The 13,908-nt window shown below is 41.3% G+C and overlaps 1 protein-coding gene across 4 annotated transcripts in view; it reads right to left on the bottom strand.

Annotated features, from left to right (window-relative positions):
- Positions 1-5,648: 5,648 nt before the first annotated feature.
- The window catches only part of LOC117354562 (oocyte zinc finger protein XlCOF6-like), a 34,352-nt gene continuing 26,092 nt past the window's right edge, over positions 5,649-13,908 (bottom strand). The window contains exons 3-5 of one of the 4 annotated variants that reach the window (XM_033932306.1): positions 13,478-13,597; positions 6,612-8,138; positions 5,673-6,527 (exon numbers count right to left, since the gene is read on the bottom strand). In XM_033932306.1, the coding sequence (XP_033788197.1) occupies positions 6,211-6,527; positions 6,612-8,138; positions 13,478-13,597 (1,964 nt within the window). In that variant the 3' untranslated portion in view covers positions 5,673-6,210. Of the gene's footprint in view, positions 8,139-13,477; positions 13,598-13,908 lie in introns of all 4 variants that reach the window. The other 3 variants (XM_033932307.1, XM_033932305.1, XM_033932304.1) reach the window with 3 other exon arrangements.

Below are 13,908 nucleotides of genomic sequence, written 5' to 3'. Positions count from 1 at the left end.
GCAGACATATGCTGGGTATGAATGTTGCGAAGGAGGGCTTGGACATCGTGAGAAGTGTGAAGGATAGTGGGGTGACCAAGGGTCAGAGGAGTAGCCATCTCTACCACCATAGCACATGCAGCCAGGGCTCTCAAGCAGGCAGGCATGCCTTGAACTTGAACAGGAGTGACTTGAGAAAAAAAGGCAACAGAGCGTAATTTACCGCCATGATCTTTTGCCAGGACACCCGCCATGGTTTTACAATTATCTCGAGCAAAGAGATGAAACATTTGGTCATAATCAGGGAGACCCAGACCTGGGCTAGAAACCAAAGCACATTTCAAATGTCCAAAAGCATCCAACATTTCTTTAGTCCATCTGATAAGATCAGTCATTTCAGGACCTAGGGTCTGTCTCAGAATCTGGTCATAGAAGGAACAATCAGGGATCCATTGGCGGCAGTAACCAATCATACCAAGAAAAGTAAGCATGTCTTTCTTGATAGCTGGGCAGGGCAGACCCAGAACAGCAGCAATGCGGGAAGTGCTAATTTCCCTCTGATCATGAGACAGGATAAAACCCAGGTATTCCACCTCAGATTTACACCATTGCAGTTTCTTTCGTGACACCTTGTGACCACACACAGACAACCATTGTAAAAGGTCCAAACTATCAGCCTGACAGGTCTCCTGAGTTATGGAACATAGGAGGAGGTCGTCCACATACTGGATGAGGACAGAACCATGAGGGGCGGTCCATGGCTGCAGAGTAGCCCGAAGGACAATGGAGAACACCACAGGGGAGTCAACAAAGCCCTGGGGCATTCTACACCAAGTATACTGCTGTTGCTGAAATGTGAAGGCAAAAAAGGGCTGAGTAACCTCATCCACAGGGACAGAAAAAAAGCATTCTTCGGGTCAATGACAACTGAAGGATTATCTTAATCAATTCTCTCTCCTACATGAAACTCAATCCGGCTTTAGACCGTTATTCAGTACGGAGACGGTAATCGCGGCTATCTTAGACAATCTGCGCCTACTGTTTAGTAAGGGCCTTAATGCCCTGGTTATGCAATTCGATATGAGTTCTGCCTTTGATCTAGTAGACCACGGGAAACTGCTGCAATGCCTAGACGCCATTGGTATCAGGGATGAGGTACTGAACTGGTTCCGTGGCTTCCTTATATCCCGCACCTATCAGGTACGTTTTAATTATGAGCTTTCCGACACCTGGAGCAATCCATCCGGTGTCCCACTAGGGTCTCCACTATCCCCATTGCTTTTCAACGTCTACATATCCTCACTGGGCACGCAGCTAACCCAGCTGGGGATAAAACTATTTAGTTATGCAGATGACTTTACGGTTATCATCCCATTTGCTAATTCTGTCTCTGAAACTATTCCCAAAGCTTCAGAAGCCATAAACGTGATGGAACAATGGATGACAAACTTTAGGCTCAAACTTAAATCAGAAAAAAACGACTTTCTTCATTGCTTCACCACATCCGCGTGACACCAAAACACCACTATGTATCAATAAACTTAGTTACCCTATCCAACCCACCATAAAGATACTAGGTGTAACTCTGGATCAATGCCTAACCATGAAAGACCAGGTGGACTCCTTAATCAGAAAGGGATTCTTTACTCTCTGGAAACTCAGATCCATTAAAGCTTATTTCGATACATTGGCATTCAGAACCCTAGTCCAATCCCTCGTACTAAGTCTACTTGACTACTGTAACATCGCCTATTTAGCAATTTCCCAAAAGAATATGCGACGTTTACAATTGAGGCAAAATGCAGCAGTCAGACTAATCTTTGGGCTAAAGAAATTTGACCACCTGACACCCTACTACCGGCAGCTGCATTGGCTGCCGATGGAGGCACGCGATAAGTTTAAATTTGCCTGTTTCTGCTTTAAAGCACTATACAGACTTGCCCCTAAATACATAACTGACCTTTTCTTCTTCTCAGCCAACAGACACAAGAGAAGCTCACATTCCAACTTCGTTTCCCCCCCAGTGAGAGGTTGTAAACTGAAAAAAAACCTTGAACACCTTCTCTCACACCAAGCAGCATCGTGGGGTAAAGACCTAGAACAATTGCTTTCGCCCACTACTTATGAGGAATTTAGGAAACATCCAAAAACACACCTGTTCCTAAAGCATCTAGACAATTTATCCTCTCTTCTCTCTCCCCTCAATAGCGATTAACTTGTCCTATTGATCACTTTCTCCTCAACAATGGATTTCCTGTCCTATTAATTCTCTTTCTTCCACCCCTCTTAAAGTCAATCAATTTGTACCTTTGCTTAATCTTTTGTAAACCGCATAGAACTTCACGGTATTGCGGTATATAAGCTGTTATTATTATTATTAAAAAACAGTGGCTGCAGGTGGAATTCTTGATGACATCATAATGCAGCTGTATATGGTTCCCCTACCTGAGCACAGTATAAAATGATTAGAAGCTGTCTGGACACTCAGTGACATCACAAAGCAACTGGGTCACACCCAGAATTCTTGATGACATCATAATGCAGCTGTATACGGTTCCCACACCTGATCAGTGTATTGATGCAGCTTCTTGTCCAGTTTGTCTGTCTTGACTAGCTTGTAAGCTCTTATGAGCAGGGACTGTCTCTCCTATGTTTTGACGTATAGCGCTGCCTATGTCTACTAGCGCAATAGAAATGATTAGTAGAAGCTGTCTGAATGCTCAGTGACATCACAATGCATCTGGGTCATACCCAGAATTCTTGATGACATCATAATGCAACTATTTGTGGTTCCCCCACCTAAGCACAGTGTATTGATGCAGCTTCTTGTCCAGTTTGATGTACAGTGCTGGATAAGTCTCTAGTAGCGCTACAGAAATGATTAGTAGTAGTGAAAAAAAAAAGCCCAAAGCTACCCCTCAGGAGGCTCTGTAGAGCTGGAGGGAGCCAGGGCTGCAAATGGGCAAGAGAGAAGCTGCTGAGGTGAAACTCCCGCAGCCCTTCACTTCCCCTTCTCTAGAGCTCCATTTCTGCGCGCGCCCTCTTCCCACCCCCAGAAACATTCTGACCAATCTACACCAAGAGGGGCGTGTCTCAACCGGCTCTGCTCAGTCTAAAACTCCACACCCCTTGGTGATGTCATCAGTCTGTACAGGGCAGACACGGGGAGGAGCCTCTTTTTCCTCCATCAGTTTGTGTACAAGCAACAAACTCCCGGCTCCAAATCTCAGCCCTTTTGTCCCTTCCCCACTCTCCTTGGCTTCCCATAGTCTTATGTTCTTACTTCTTATGTACTTGTGATTTCAATTTGATGCTTATGTTATTATGTCACATCCTTATTTAAAAAGTTGCCTAGGCCTAGGCCTACTACTACTACTACTAATCACTTATATAGCGGTATAAGGTGTATGCAGCGCTGTACATTTTGACATTTATAGAAGGTACCTGCTCTGAAGAGCTTACAATCTAACTTGGACACATAGAAGGTTGGGGGATACAGAACCCAAAGTGAGAGGAGTGAAGAGTCGAAAGCACTCTAGAAGAGATGGGCTGACATTTATAGACGGTCCCTGTTCGGAAGAGCTTGTAATCAAACTTGGACAGACAGACATGATATAGAGTGTTGGGGGATGCAGAACCCAAGGTGAGAGGAGTTAGGAGTCGAATGCACACTTGAAGAGGTGGGCTTTTAGCTGGGCCTTGAACACTGCCAGAGACGGAACCTGCCTTAAGGATTCGGGCAGCTTGTTCCAAGCATATGGTGCAGCAAGGCAGAAGGGACGGAGTCTGGAGCTGGCAGTTGAAGAGAAGGGCACAGATAGGAGAGGGGGGGTGGGGGGGATCATAGGAGGAGGTAAGTGAAGAGAGATAGTGAGGGGCAGCCGAGTGAGTGCATTTGTAGGTCAGTAAGAGGAGTTTGAATTGTATTTGAAAACAGATGGGAAACCAATGAAGTGACTTTAGGAGAGGAGCATTTATTTATTTCAAAATTTTCTATACCGTTTAAACCTAAATCACTTACATAATTTTACATACATAATTCTATAAAATGAGTAAAAACAAACATAAACAAGTAATCCTCAGGTCAGCAGTGAAGAAAGGAGTAACCTAAGCGATTTACAAAAACACATGCCTTAGTACTTAGCGTTCACTAAATCGGTTAGAACGCCTCAATTTAAGGACCCCTGTGTTATTGACTTACTTTGTCGCGTGAACAGACTCGGTTTACAGCAATTAAATAAACAGGGAATGATTTACAAATGATAAATAGAAGATTATAGCAAAATTTCAAAAGAATTAATTTTCAAAATGTTTGGCAAATAGAGTAGTTTTTAAAGATTTACAGAAAAATTGAAATGAACTGGAACTTCTTAAAAAAAGGGGAGATCATTCCAGAGCTGAGAGTTTAAAGACCAAAGATTGACTGAAGATCTTGACTCCTTTAATCCCTTTTTTACAAGGAAGGGAGAGTTTAAATTGTTGGATACCTCTTGCAAAGGAGAATCGGTAAACGTTCCAAAATAAAGGAATAAGAGGATTAAAGATACCATGTGGAATTTTAAAAGAAATACAAGCGCATTTAAATTGAATTCTAAAATAAACCAGGAGCCAATGAAGACTTTGAAGCAAAGGGGTCACATGGTCAAATTTACATTTTTGTTCAGTTGCCGAATGGCTCAGTACCGGCAGGAAAAAGCTCTTCCAGAGAAGCAAAACGATGTCTACGCATAGGTTGCTTCAACTTTGGAAAAAGATCGAAGTCTGGTGGACTCTTCTCTGGATGTTAGGGAGCATAAGTTAACACCTCCCAGCCGCATTTGTGTAGTTTTTCAATGATGAGTGGAGACCTCCATCTTCCCCACGGCCAAAACAATTTTGACGAACTCAATCAAAATTCAAACAAATGATGATTTTGCTTAGAATCATGAAGGCGTCATCATCACAGACAAAACTCCATGTGGAAGAAGTGTCACAGCAGTGTATTATCGTGATGTTTTGCAAAAAAATGCACAAAACCCGACCTCAATTGCTCTTGGCTGGGTCACTCATTCTTCACGACAACGCTCGCCCACACATAGGGAATGTTGTCACTGAAAAACTACGCAAATACAGCTGCGAAGTGTTACCTCATGCGCCCTACAGTCCACTAGACTTCGACCTTTTTCCAAAGTTGAAACAACCTATGCGTGGACATCATTTTCCATCTCTGGAAGACCTTTTTTCCGCCGGTACCCAAGCCATTCGGCAATTGAACAAAAACGGTGTCTTGGATGGAATAATGAAGCTTCCTGGACGTTGGGACTTGGTCATTGCAAAGCATGGAGACTATATTGAAGGACTGTACAGAAATACAGTACTTGAAAAAAAAAAACAATGTAAAAAAAAACAACATAGTGTGCATTATTTATGAAATGACCCTTGTAGAAGTGAGCCATTGTGACATCACTGATGAGGTTGGCTCTTAGGCATTGGTGGAATGAGGCATTATGATGTCACAATGCCAGCTCTGGTTATCAGAGGCTGAAACTTTTCACAGTATTTATTCAATTTTTTTATACTGTTTACATGAATTTATTCAGGTACTCAAGCATTTTTCCTTGTCTGTCCCAATTTATCTAATGTACCTAGGGCAATGGGGAGATTAGATAACTTACTCAAGGTCACAAGGAGCAGTATGGGTTTGAGCTGAGGCTGTAGCTTTAACCACTGTGCCACACTCTTCCCCCATAGTAAATACAAAATAAATACATTTATTGGTACTTGAGGATCTTCCCTCTCTCCATGTGTTCACCCTAATTTGTCTCCCATGTGGCTCTTTGGGTGATATTTTAGATTTGAAAGCTGGCTAAACCTTTTGTTCCATTCGGTACATTTAAATGGTTTGTCATTTGTGTGAATCTTTGGTGACATATTGAATCTGTACGCCAAGTGAAGCTTTTACCACACTCTCTACATGTAAATGGTTTTTTTCTTGTGTGAATATTGTGGTGAACTTTAAAGCTTTAAAAGCCGAGTGAAGCTTTTATTACACTCTTTACATACATATAAATGGTTTGTCTCCCTTGTGGGTTGTTTGGTGCTTTTTAGATCTGAAAGCCATCTACAGCTATTACACTTATTACATGTAAATATAGTGTGGATCATTAGATGAATTTTTAGATATGAAAGGCGAGTAAAACTTTTATTACATTCACTACATTTAAAACGGTCTCCCATGTGGATTATTTGGTGTCATTTTAGATGTGAAAGCTGAGTAAAGCTTTTATTACACTCAGTATACGCAAATGGCATCTCACATGTATGAATCCTTTGGTGTCTTTTTAGATGTGAAAGATGAGTGAATTTTTTATTACACTCAGTACATGCAAATGGCTTCTCACCTGTATGAATCTTTTGGTGACTTTTTAGTTGTGAAAGCTGAATGAAGCTTTTATTACACTCAGTACATGTATATGGCTTCTCACCTGTGTGAATCCTTTGGTGTCTTTTTAGATGTGAAAGATTTTTGAAGTTTTTATTACACTCAGTACATGCAAATGGCTTCTCACCTGTATGAATCATTTGGTGAGTTTTTAGACATGAAAGATAAGGGAAACATTTATTATACTCAGTACCTGTAAATGGCTTCTCACCTGTATGAATCATTTGGTGAGTTTTTAGACATGAAAGATAAGGGAAACATTTATTATACTCAGTACCTGTAAATGGCTTCTCACTTGTATGAATCTTTTGGTGCCTTTTTAGATGTGAAAGATTATTGAAGCTTTTATTACACTCAGTACATGTAAATGGCTTCTCACCTGTATGAATCTTTTGGTGCGTTTTTAGACGTGAAAGAAGAGTGAATCTTTTATTACACTCAGTACATGCAAATGCCTTCTCACCTGTGTGAAGCATTTGGTGATTTTTTAGACGTGTAAGATGAGAGAAACATTTATTACACTCAGTACATGTAAATGGCTTCTCACCTGTATGAATCTTTTGGTGCCTCTTTAGATGTGAAAGAAGAGTGAATCTTTTATTACACTCAGTACATGTAAATGGCTTCTCACCTGTATGAATCTTTTGGTGCCTTTTTAGATGTGAAATATTAGTGAATCTTTTATTACACTCAGTACATGTAAATGGCTTCTCACCTTTATGAATCATTTGGTGCCTTTTTAGATGTGAAATATTAGTGAAGCTTTTATTACACTCAGTACATGTAAATGGCTTCTCACCTGTATGAATCATTTGGTGCCTTTTTAGAGTTGAAAGTAGAGTGAAGCTTTTATTACACTCAGTACATGCAAATGGCTTCTCACCTGTGTGAAGCATTTGGTGATTTTTTAAACGTAATTTTTTAGAGAAACATTTATTACACTCAGTACATGTAAATGGCTTCTCACTTATATGAATCTTTTGGTGACTTTTTAGTTGTGAAAGCCAAGGGAAGTTTTTATTACACTTAGTACATGCAAATAGCTTCTCACCTGTGTGAAGCATTTGGTGATTTTTTAGACATGTAAGATGAGAGAAACATTTATTACACTCAGTACATGCAAATGGCTTCTCACCCATGTGAATCTTTTGGTGCCATTTTAGATATGAAAGCCGAGTGAAGCTTTTATTACACTCAGTACATGTAAATTTTTTATTTCCTTGGTGAATTATTTGATTGCTTTTTAGATTGGAAAGTCCAGTGAGGTTTTTATTGGACTCACTACCTGTTATTGGTTTCTTATTTATTTGACTCCTCTGGTGCATTTGGCGCTCTGAAAACAAGTCAAATCTCCTATTACTCTTACTACAAATAAAATTGGTTTTCTTATTATATGGAGTACGTGTAAATTCTTTCTGTTGTTCTTTTCCTTTCCTTTCTCCCTGATTACATTTAGAAGTCACTTGATCACTATTATTATTTTGGAAGGGTCTCTCTGCTAGGTGTCTCTGGTGCTCGGGGATGATATTGAGCTCCCTGTTACTCCTGTCACACTCAGTGACTCCATCTGCTGAGTCTCCTGCACTGTTTCTCTGCTCCTCTGATTCCTGCTGACGATTCCTTCTATTTCGCCTCTTAGTTCCCTGAGAAATATTCTCACAGACATGTTCTAATTGGCTTTGAATTTGTTCTCGTTGATTCTTTTCTCTCTTCCTTTCTTGAATGATCTGATGACCTGCTGGATATAAACAGAAGGTATTAATCAAGTGTTAGAAGACAGTGATACTAAGATATTAACCGTGTTTAATAAGGAGAAGGATAGCTAATGTAGCAATGGACTACGAATGTCTTAAGAACCAAGGTTCTTTCCTATAAAGAGATTAGGTTTTACCTTGCTAATATATTTTCTGGTGCAATAGATGTGTCATTCTGGACAAGTGAGCAATTTCCCCATAGCCGTGAGCCTTGCAGAAAGAATCCACTCCGGATCTTTTCTTTGTCTCTCCTACTTCACAGAGGGCTCTACTGCCACCTACAGTTGGTTCCCAAGCAGGCAAGAGCCACTCTGAAACTTAGGCAGCGTATGGAGAAACGTTTCAAAGTAACAAGTCTTTTCTGCTCTAAATAAAATAAATATTTGAGTCAACAACAATCAAACGTGGAAACAAGCATGCCAACAGAATCATTAAGGGAGCTCAAGTAGTACCACCAAATTACCCCAGTAATAGACTCCTCTTCATGTACTTAAGGTGTGACTGGCATCCAAGTTATAGGCTGAAAGAGGAACATTCTGAGTGAGACAGTAGGCAGGTGCAGGAAATAAATGACAGGGTGGGGGTCCAGAATGACACACCTATCTCCTAGAAAAGGTATTAGCAAGGTAAGTGCCTAATCTCTTTTTCTAATGCAATAAGTGTGTCATTCTGGACAAGCGGGACATACAAAAGCCGTCCCAGAAATCTATGGCGGGATGACTGCCCCGGGACGTAGTACTGAGGACCCAAAGATAGAGTCCTCCCTTGCCGTCACATCTACTCTGTAAAACCTTAGCAAACCAATGTAGAGTAGACCGAGCTTGCGTGCAGAAGGGAAGAACTGTAGGTGGCAGTAGAGCTCCCAGTGAAGTAGGAGGGTTACAGAGTGGATTTCTTCTGCAAAGGCTCGCGGCCATGGGGAGATTACCCGCTTGTCCAGAATGACACACCTATTGCACTGGAAATAGCTATTTCATAAAAAACGTGGACCACATTTTTGGATTCCCAAACTTGTAGAATGACAAGTATATTGTTAAATACTTTAAATGGCTAAAGCTGTCGATGAGACCTTTTTTTCAGGCAATAATTCATTCTACAGAAAGACTTTTGATGGCTGGAATAAAACCACTTATATTAAACATAGAAACATGATGGCAGATAAAGACCAAATGGCTTCTCCAGGCTGCCCATCCACAGCATCCATTATCTCCTCTTCCTAAGAGATCCCACGTGTCTATCCCAATCTTTCTTGAATTCAGATGCAGTCTCTGTCTCCACCATCTTTACTGGGAGAATGTTCAATGCATTTACCACCCTTTCTGTAAAAAGGTATTTCCTTAGATTACTCCATCCTATAGGAACATAAGATTTGCCATTGCTGGGTCAGACCAGTGGTCCATCGTGCCCAACAGTCTGCCTACGTGGCAGACCTTAGGTCAAAGACCAGTGTCCTATTTGAGTCAAGCCTTACTTGCGTATGTTCTGTTCCAGTAGGAACTTATCCATCCTTGTCTTGAATCCCTGAAGGGTACTTTCCCCTATAACAGCTTCTGGAAGAGCGTTCCAGATTGCTACCACTCTCTGGGTGAAGAAGAACTTCCTTACGTTTGTACGGAATCTTTTCCCTTCTAACTTTAGCAAGTGCCCTCTCGTTCTCTTCATCTTGGAGAGGGTGAACAATCTCTCTTTCTCTACTAAGTCAATTCCCTTCAATATCTTGAATGTTTTCATCATGTCCCCTCTCAGTCTTCTCTTCTCAAGGGAGAAGAGTGCCTGTTTCTCTAGCCTCTCGTTGTATGGCAACTCCCCCAGTCCCTTAACCATTTTTTGTCGCTCTTCTCTGTACCCTTTCGATTAGTACTATGTCCTTTTTCATGTACGGCGACCAGTGTTGGATGCAGTATTCCAGGTGGGGGCGTACCATGGCCTGGTATAAAGGCATGATAACCTTTTCAGATCTGTTTGTGATCCCCTTCTTAATCATTCCTAGCATTCTGTTTGCCCTTTTCACCGATGTCAACCAGATCACTGTTGTATATCCGCCCATTTACTCCTTCGAAGAACTGCAGTAAGTTTGTCAAGGATGATCTTCCATTGCTGAAGTCATGCTGTCTGGTCCTCATCAGTTTGTGGCCGACAAGGTAATCGATGATGCGCCTCTACCATCTTTCCCGGTACCGAAGTCAGACTCAATGGTCTGTAGTTTCCCGGATCTCCCTTCGAACCTTTCTTGAAGATTGGCATAACATTCGTCACTTTCCAGTCTTCCGGAATCTTTCCTGATTTGATCAACAGATTGGCTGTTAGTTGAAGCAGTTCAGCTATAACCCCTTTCAGTTCCTTGATTACCCTCGGGTGGATGCTGTCCGGTCCCAGGGATTTATCGTTTTAAAGCCTATCAATCTGTCTGCATACCTCTTCTAGACTGACCGTCATCCCTGTGAGTTTCCCCTCTTCGTTTCCCGCTTATAGCCTGTCGGCTTCTGGTATGTTGTGTATATCCTCTTCGGTAAATACAGACACAAAAAATGTGTTCAGTTTGTCTGCGATGGCTTTGTCCTCCTTTAGCACTCCCTTTATCCCCTGGTCATCTAACGGCCCCACCGCTTCTTTCATGAGTCGTTTCCCCTTAATATATCGAAAGAATGGCTTAAAGTTTTTGGCCTCCTTGGCTATTTGTTCTTCCTAGTCTCTTTAGCCCCTCTTACCGCCTTATGGCACCTGCTTTGATGTTGTTTGTGCTTTTTCCAGTTTTCTTCCATCTTTGTCCTTTTCCATTCCTTAATCGCGTCCTTCCCTGAACAGTGAGCCACGCCGGTTCCTTGTTCTTCTTTCTCTTGGAACCCTTGTTGATATGCGGTATATATAAATTTTGCACCTCTGTGACTGTGTCCTTAAAAAGGGACCATGCTTGCTGTAGCATATTTACAATGCTTATCCTCTTCTTAATGTTCTTCCTCACCATGACTCTCATCACTTCGTAGTTCCCTGCCGTAGCCGTCGTTCTGGATCTATTTTTGTTCCTGTGTCTAGGTTGAAGTGGATCATGTTGTGATCACTGTTTCCCAATGTCCCTTCTACTTCTATACCTTGTGCCTTGTAGTCCATTTATAATTAAGTCTAGAATTGCATTTCCTCTCATTTTTTCCATGACAAGTTGTTCCAGGAAGCAATCACCTACAGCATCCAGGAACTTGGTCTCTCTACTGCAGCTGAAGTTGCCTAGGTTTCAATCTATCCCCGGATAACTGAAGTCGCCCACGATAACTGCGTTGCCTCCCTTGTGTTCGTGTTTAATCTCGTCTGTCATTTCTTCATTAGTCTCTTCGGATTGCCCTGGGGTCGGTAGTAGATGCCAATCTTTGTATCCATTTGTTCTCGGTATTTTGACCTATAGAGACTCTACCTTATTGTTCGTTTCTGGTGTATTCTCTCTGGTAGATTCAATTAACCTCTTTTATGTATAGGGCAATACCCCCACTTTTGTGTTCTATTCTGTCTCTGCGGTATAGCTTGTATCCCAGAGGCACAGTGTCCCAGATGTTGTCCTCGTTCCACCATATTTCCATGTTGCCCTCTCATTGCAGAGTTTCCTTTCAAATTAAAGAGACTCGAATCATGCGCATTTACATTACGTAGGTATTTAAACATCTCTATCATATCTCTCCTCTCCTGCCTTTCCTCCAAAGTATACAGATTGAGATCTTTAAGTCTGTCCCCATATGCCTTATCATGAAGGCCACACACCATTTTAGTAGCCTTCCTCTGGACCGACTCCATCCTTTTTCTATTTTTTTGAAGGTGCGGTCTCCAGAATTGTACACAATATTCTAAATGAGTTCTCACCAAAGTCTTATGCAGAGGTATCAATACCTCCTTTTTCCTACTGGCCATACCTCTCCCTATGCACCCTTCTAGCTTTCACTATCACTGTTTGACAACCTTAAGATCATCAAACAGATTGAAAAGGTGTTAGCGAAAGCTAGAAGGATGTTAGTGTGCATAGGGAGAGGTATGGCCAGTAAGAAAAAGGAGGTATTGATGCCCCTGTATAAGACTCTGGTGAGACCTCATTTAGAATATTGTGTACAATTCTGGAGGCCGAACCTTCAAAAAGATACAAAAAGGATGGAGTTGGTCCAGAAAACGGCTACTAAAATGATTTTTTTTAGGGAGGGTGGGGAGGAGGGAAACATTTATGGTAAATAATGAAACGTTCTTTGAAACATACACCTTACATTGTAAGAGAACTAATATTCCAGAAATATTTATTTATTTTAGTATTTATAATACATCTTACATTACATTACATTAGTGATTTCTATTCCGCCTGTGCCTTGCGGTTCTAAGCGGATTACAAATTAGAAGAGATATGGACATTACCGAGAGAATTACATAACAGTGATTCATGTACTTTACATGGTATGGTAGAGGATTACAAATAATAAGATATCTGGATTTTTCCAAAAGAATTACATAGCAAAGAATCAAGTGATAACAGGATACAATGGAGAATATCAGTATATACAGGTTACAGAGGAAAAGTTACCTAACAATGAAGGAAGAAGTTTGTTGGATATTGAAGGTAGATGCTTATTTAGGAATCAGAATATTTTTGGAAGGTATGGTTCTAGGAGTTGACTAATGTGTTATTCACAGGGGGGAGAGCATGTGCGAAAGGGGAGGAGATTAGTTAGTAGGGACGTGTTTTTTGAATAGAAATGTTTTGATTTCTTTTCAAAACACTTTGATGTCTGTTGTTTTGATCATCAGTTTGGTGATGGTGGGGTCAATTTTCGCTGCCTGTGTCGCTAGAAGGCTGTCGTAAAGTTTCTTACGTCGGGTACCATTATGAGGGGGGAAGGTGAATAGGTTCTGAGTTCTCCTTGATCTGGGTGGCTTACAGTCAGGTTCTCAAGTGTTTTTTCCTATCTGTCCTGTTGGGCTCACACTCTATCTAATGTCCCTGGGGGAATGGGGGGATTAAGTGACTTGCCCAGAGTCACAAGGAGCTGTGTGGCTTTGAACCCACAACCTCAGGGTGCTGAGGATGTAGCTCTATCCACTGCGCCAGTATAGAAGGAAATGTGAGGGTGTTTGATATAGGAAGAGTTAAGAGGTTGGGGAGAATAAAATGTTAGTTAAGTTAATGTTCACTCTGTGTGACAATAAGGTATTGTGCCATAAAATGGATCTTTGCCCCTCATATAAGAACCCGAGTATCTCATGCATGCTAAAGATGAGCCTGGTTTGGAAATTTAGGTTACAATGCCAGACTTTATCTCAGCGGTTTCACCCCTGTCCCTCTTATTACTGCACTCACCTGAGCAGCTGCTTCTCCCAGGTTCTCTTTCCTCTGATCCTGGCTCATCCTTGATGTACGGCTCTTCCCCTCGTTCAATGCGGCATATGATGTCAGGAGCGACGGTCAGAGATCCTGTTCCTGGGGTAAGAAAACTGCATTAGGTTTCCCCAAATTATTTACTGACCGAGTCCCTCAAATTTAAGACGTAGGAGAAATGTCTAGCATAAAGAATTTCACCAACTTCAGTGACGAAAAATATCCAAACACTGGGTTAAAGGAATCATTTCAAGCCCTGCAAAAGTCCCATAAATCCTCTTTACTTATCTTTATAATCTATTTCCCATTCTAGATAATATAAAACATTATCAGCCTCATTTCATTATGTTTGAACTATCTCTTCCTTGAGGCCAAGGTTTGGTTTAAATTTGGGACTCTTTGTTACAAAGCCA

This window comes from Geotrypetes seraphini, chromosome 2 (assembly GCF_902459505.1).
Source record: "Geotrypetes seraphini chromosome 2, aGeoSer1.1, whole genome shotgun sequence".
NCBI lineage: Eukaryota > Metazoa > Chordata > Amphibia > Gymnophiona > Dermophiidae > Geotrypetes > Geotrypetes seraphini.
This window is presented reverse-complemented; position numbering and strand designations above follow the sequence as displayed.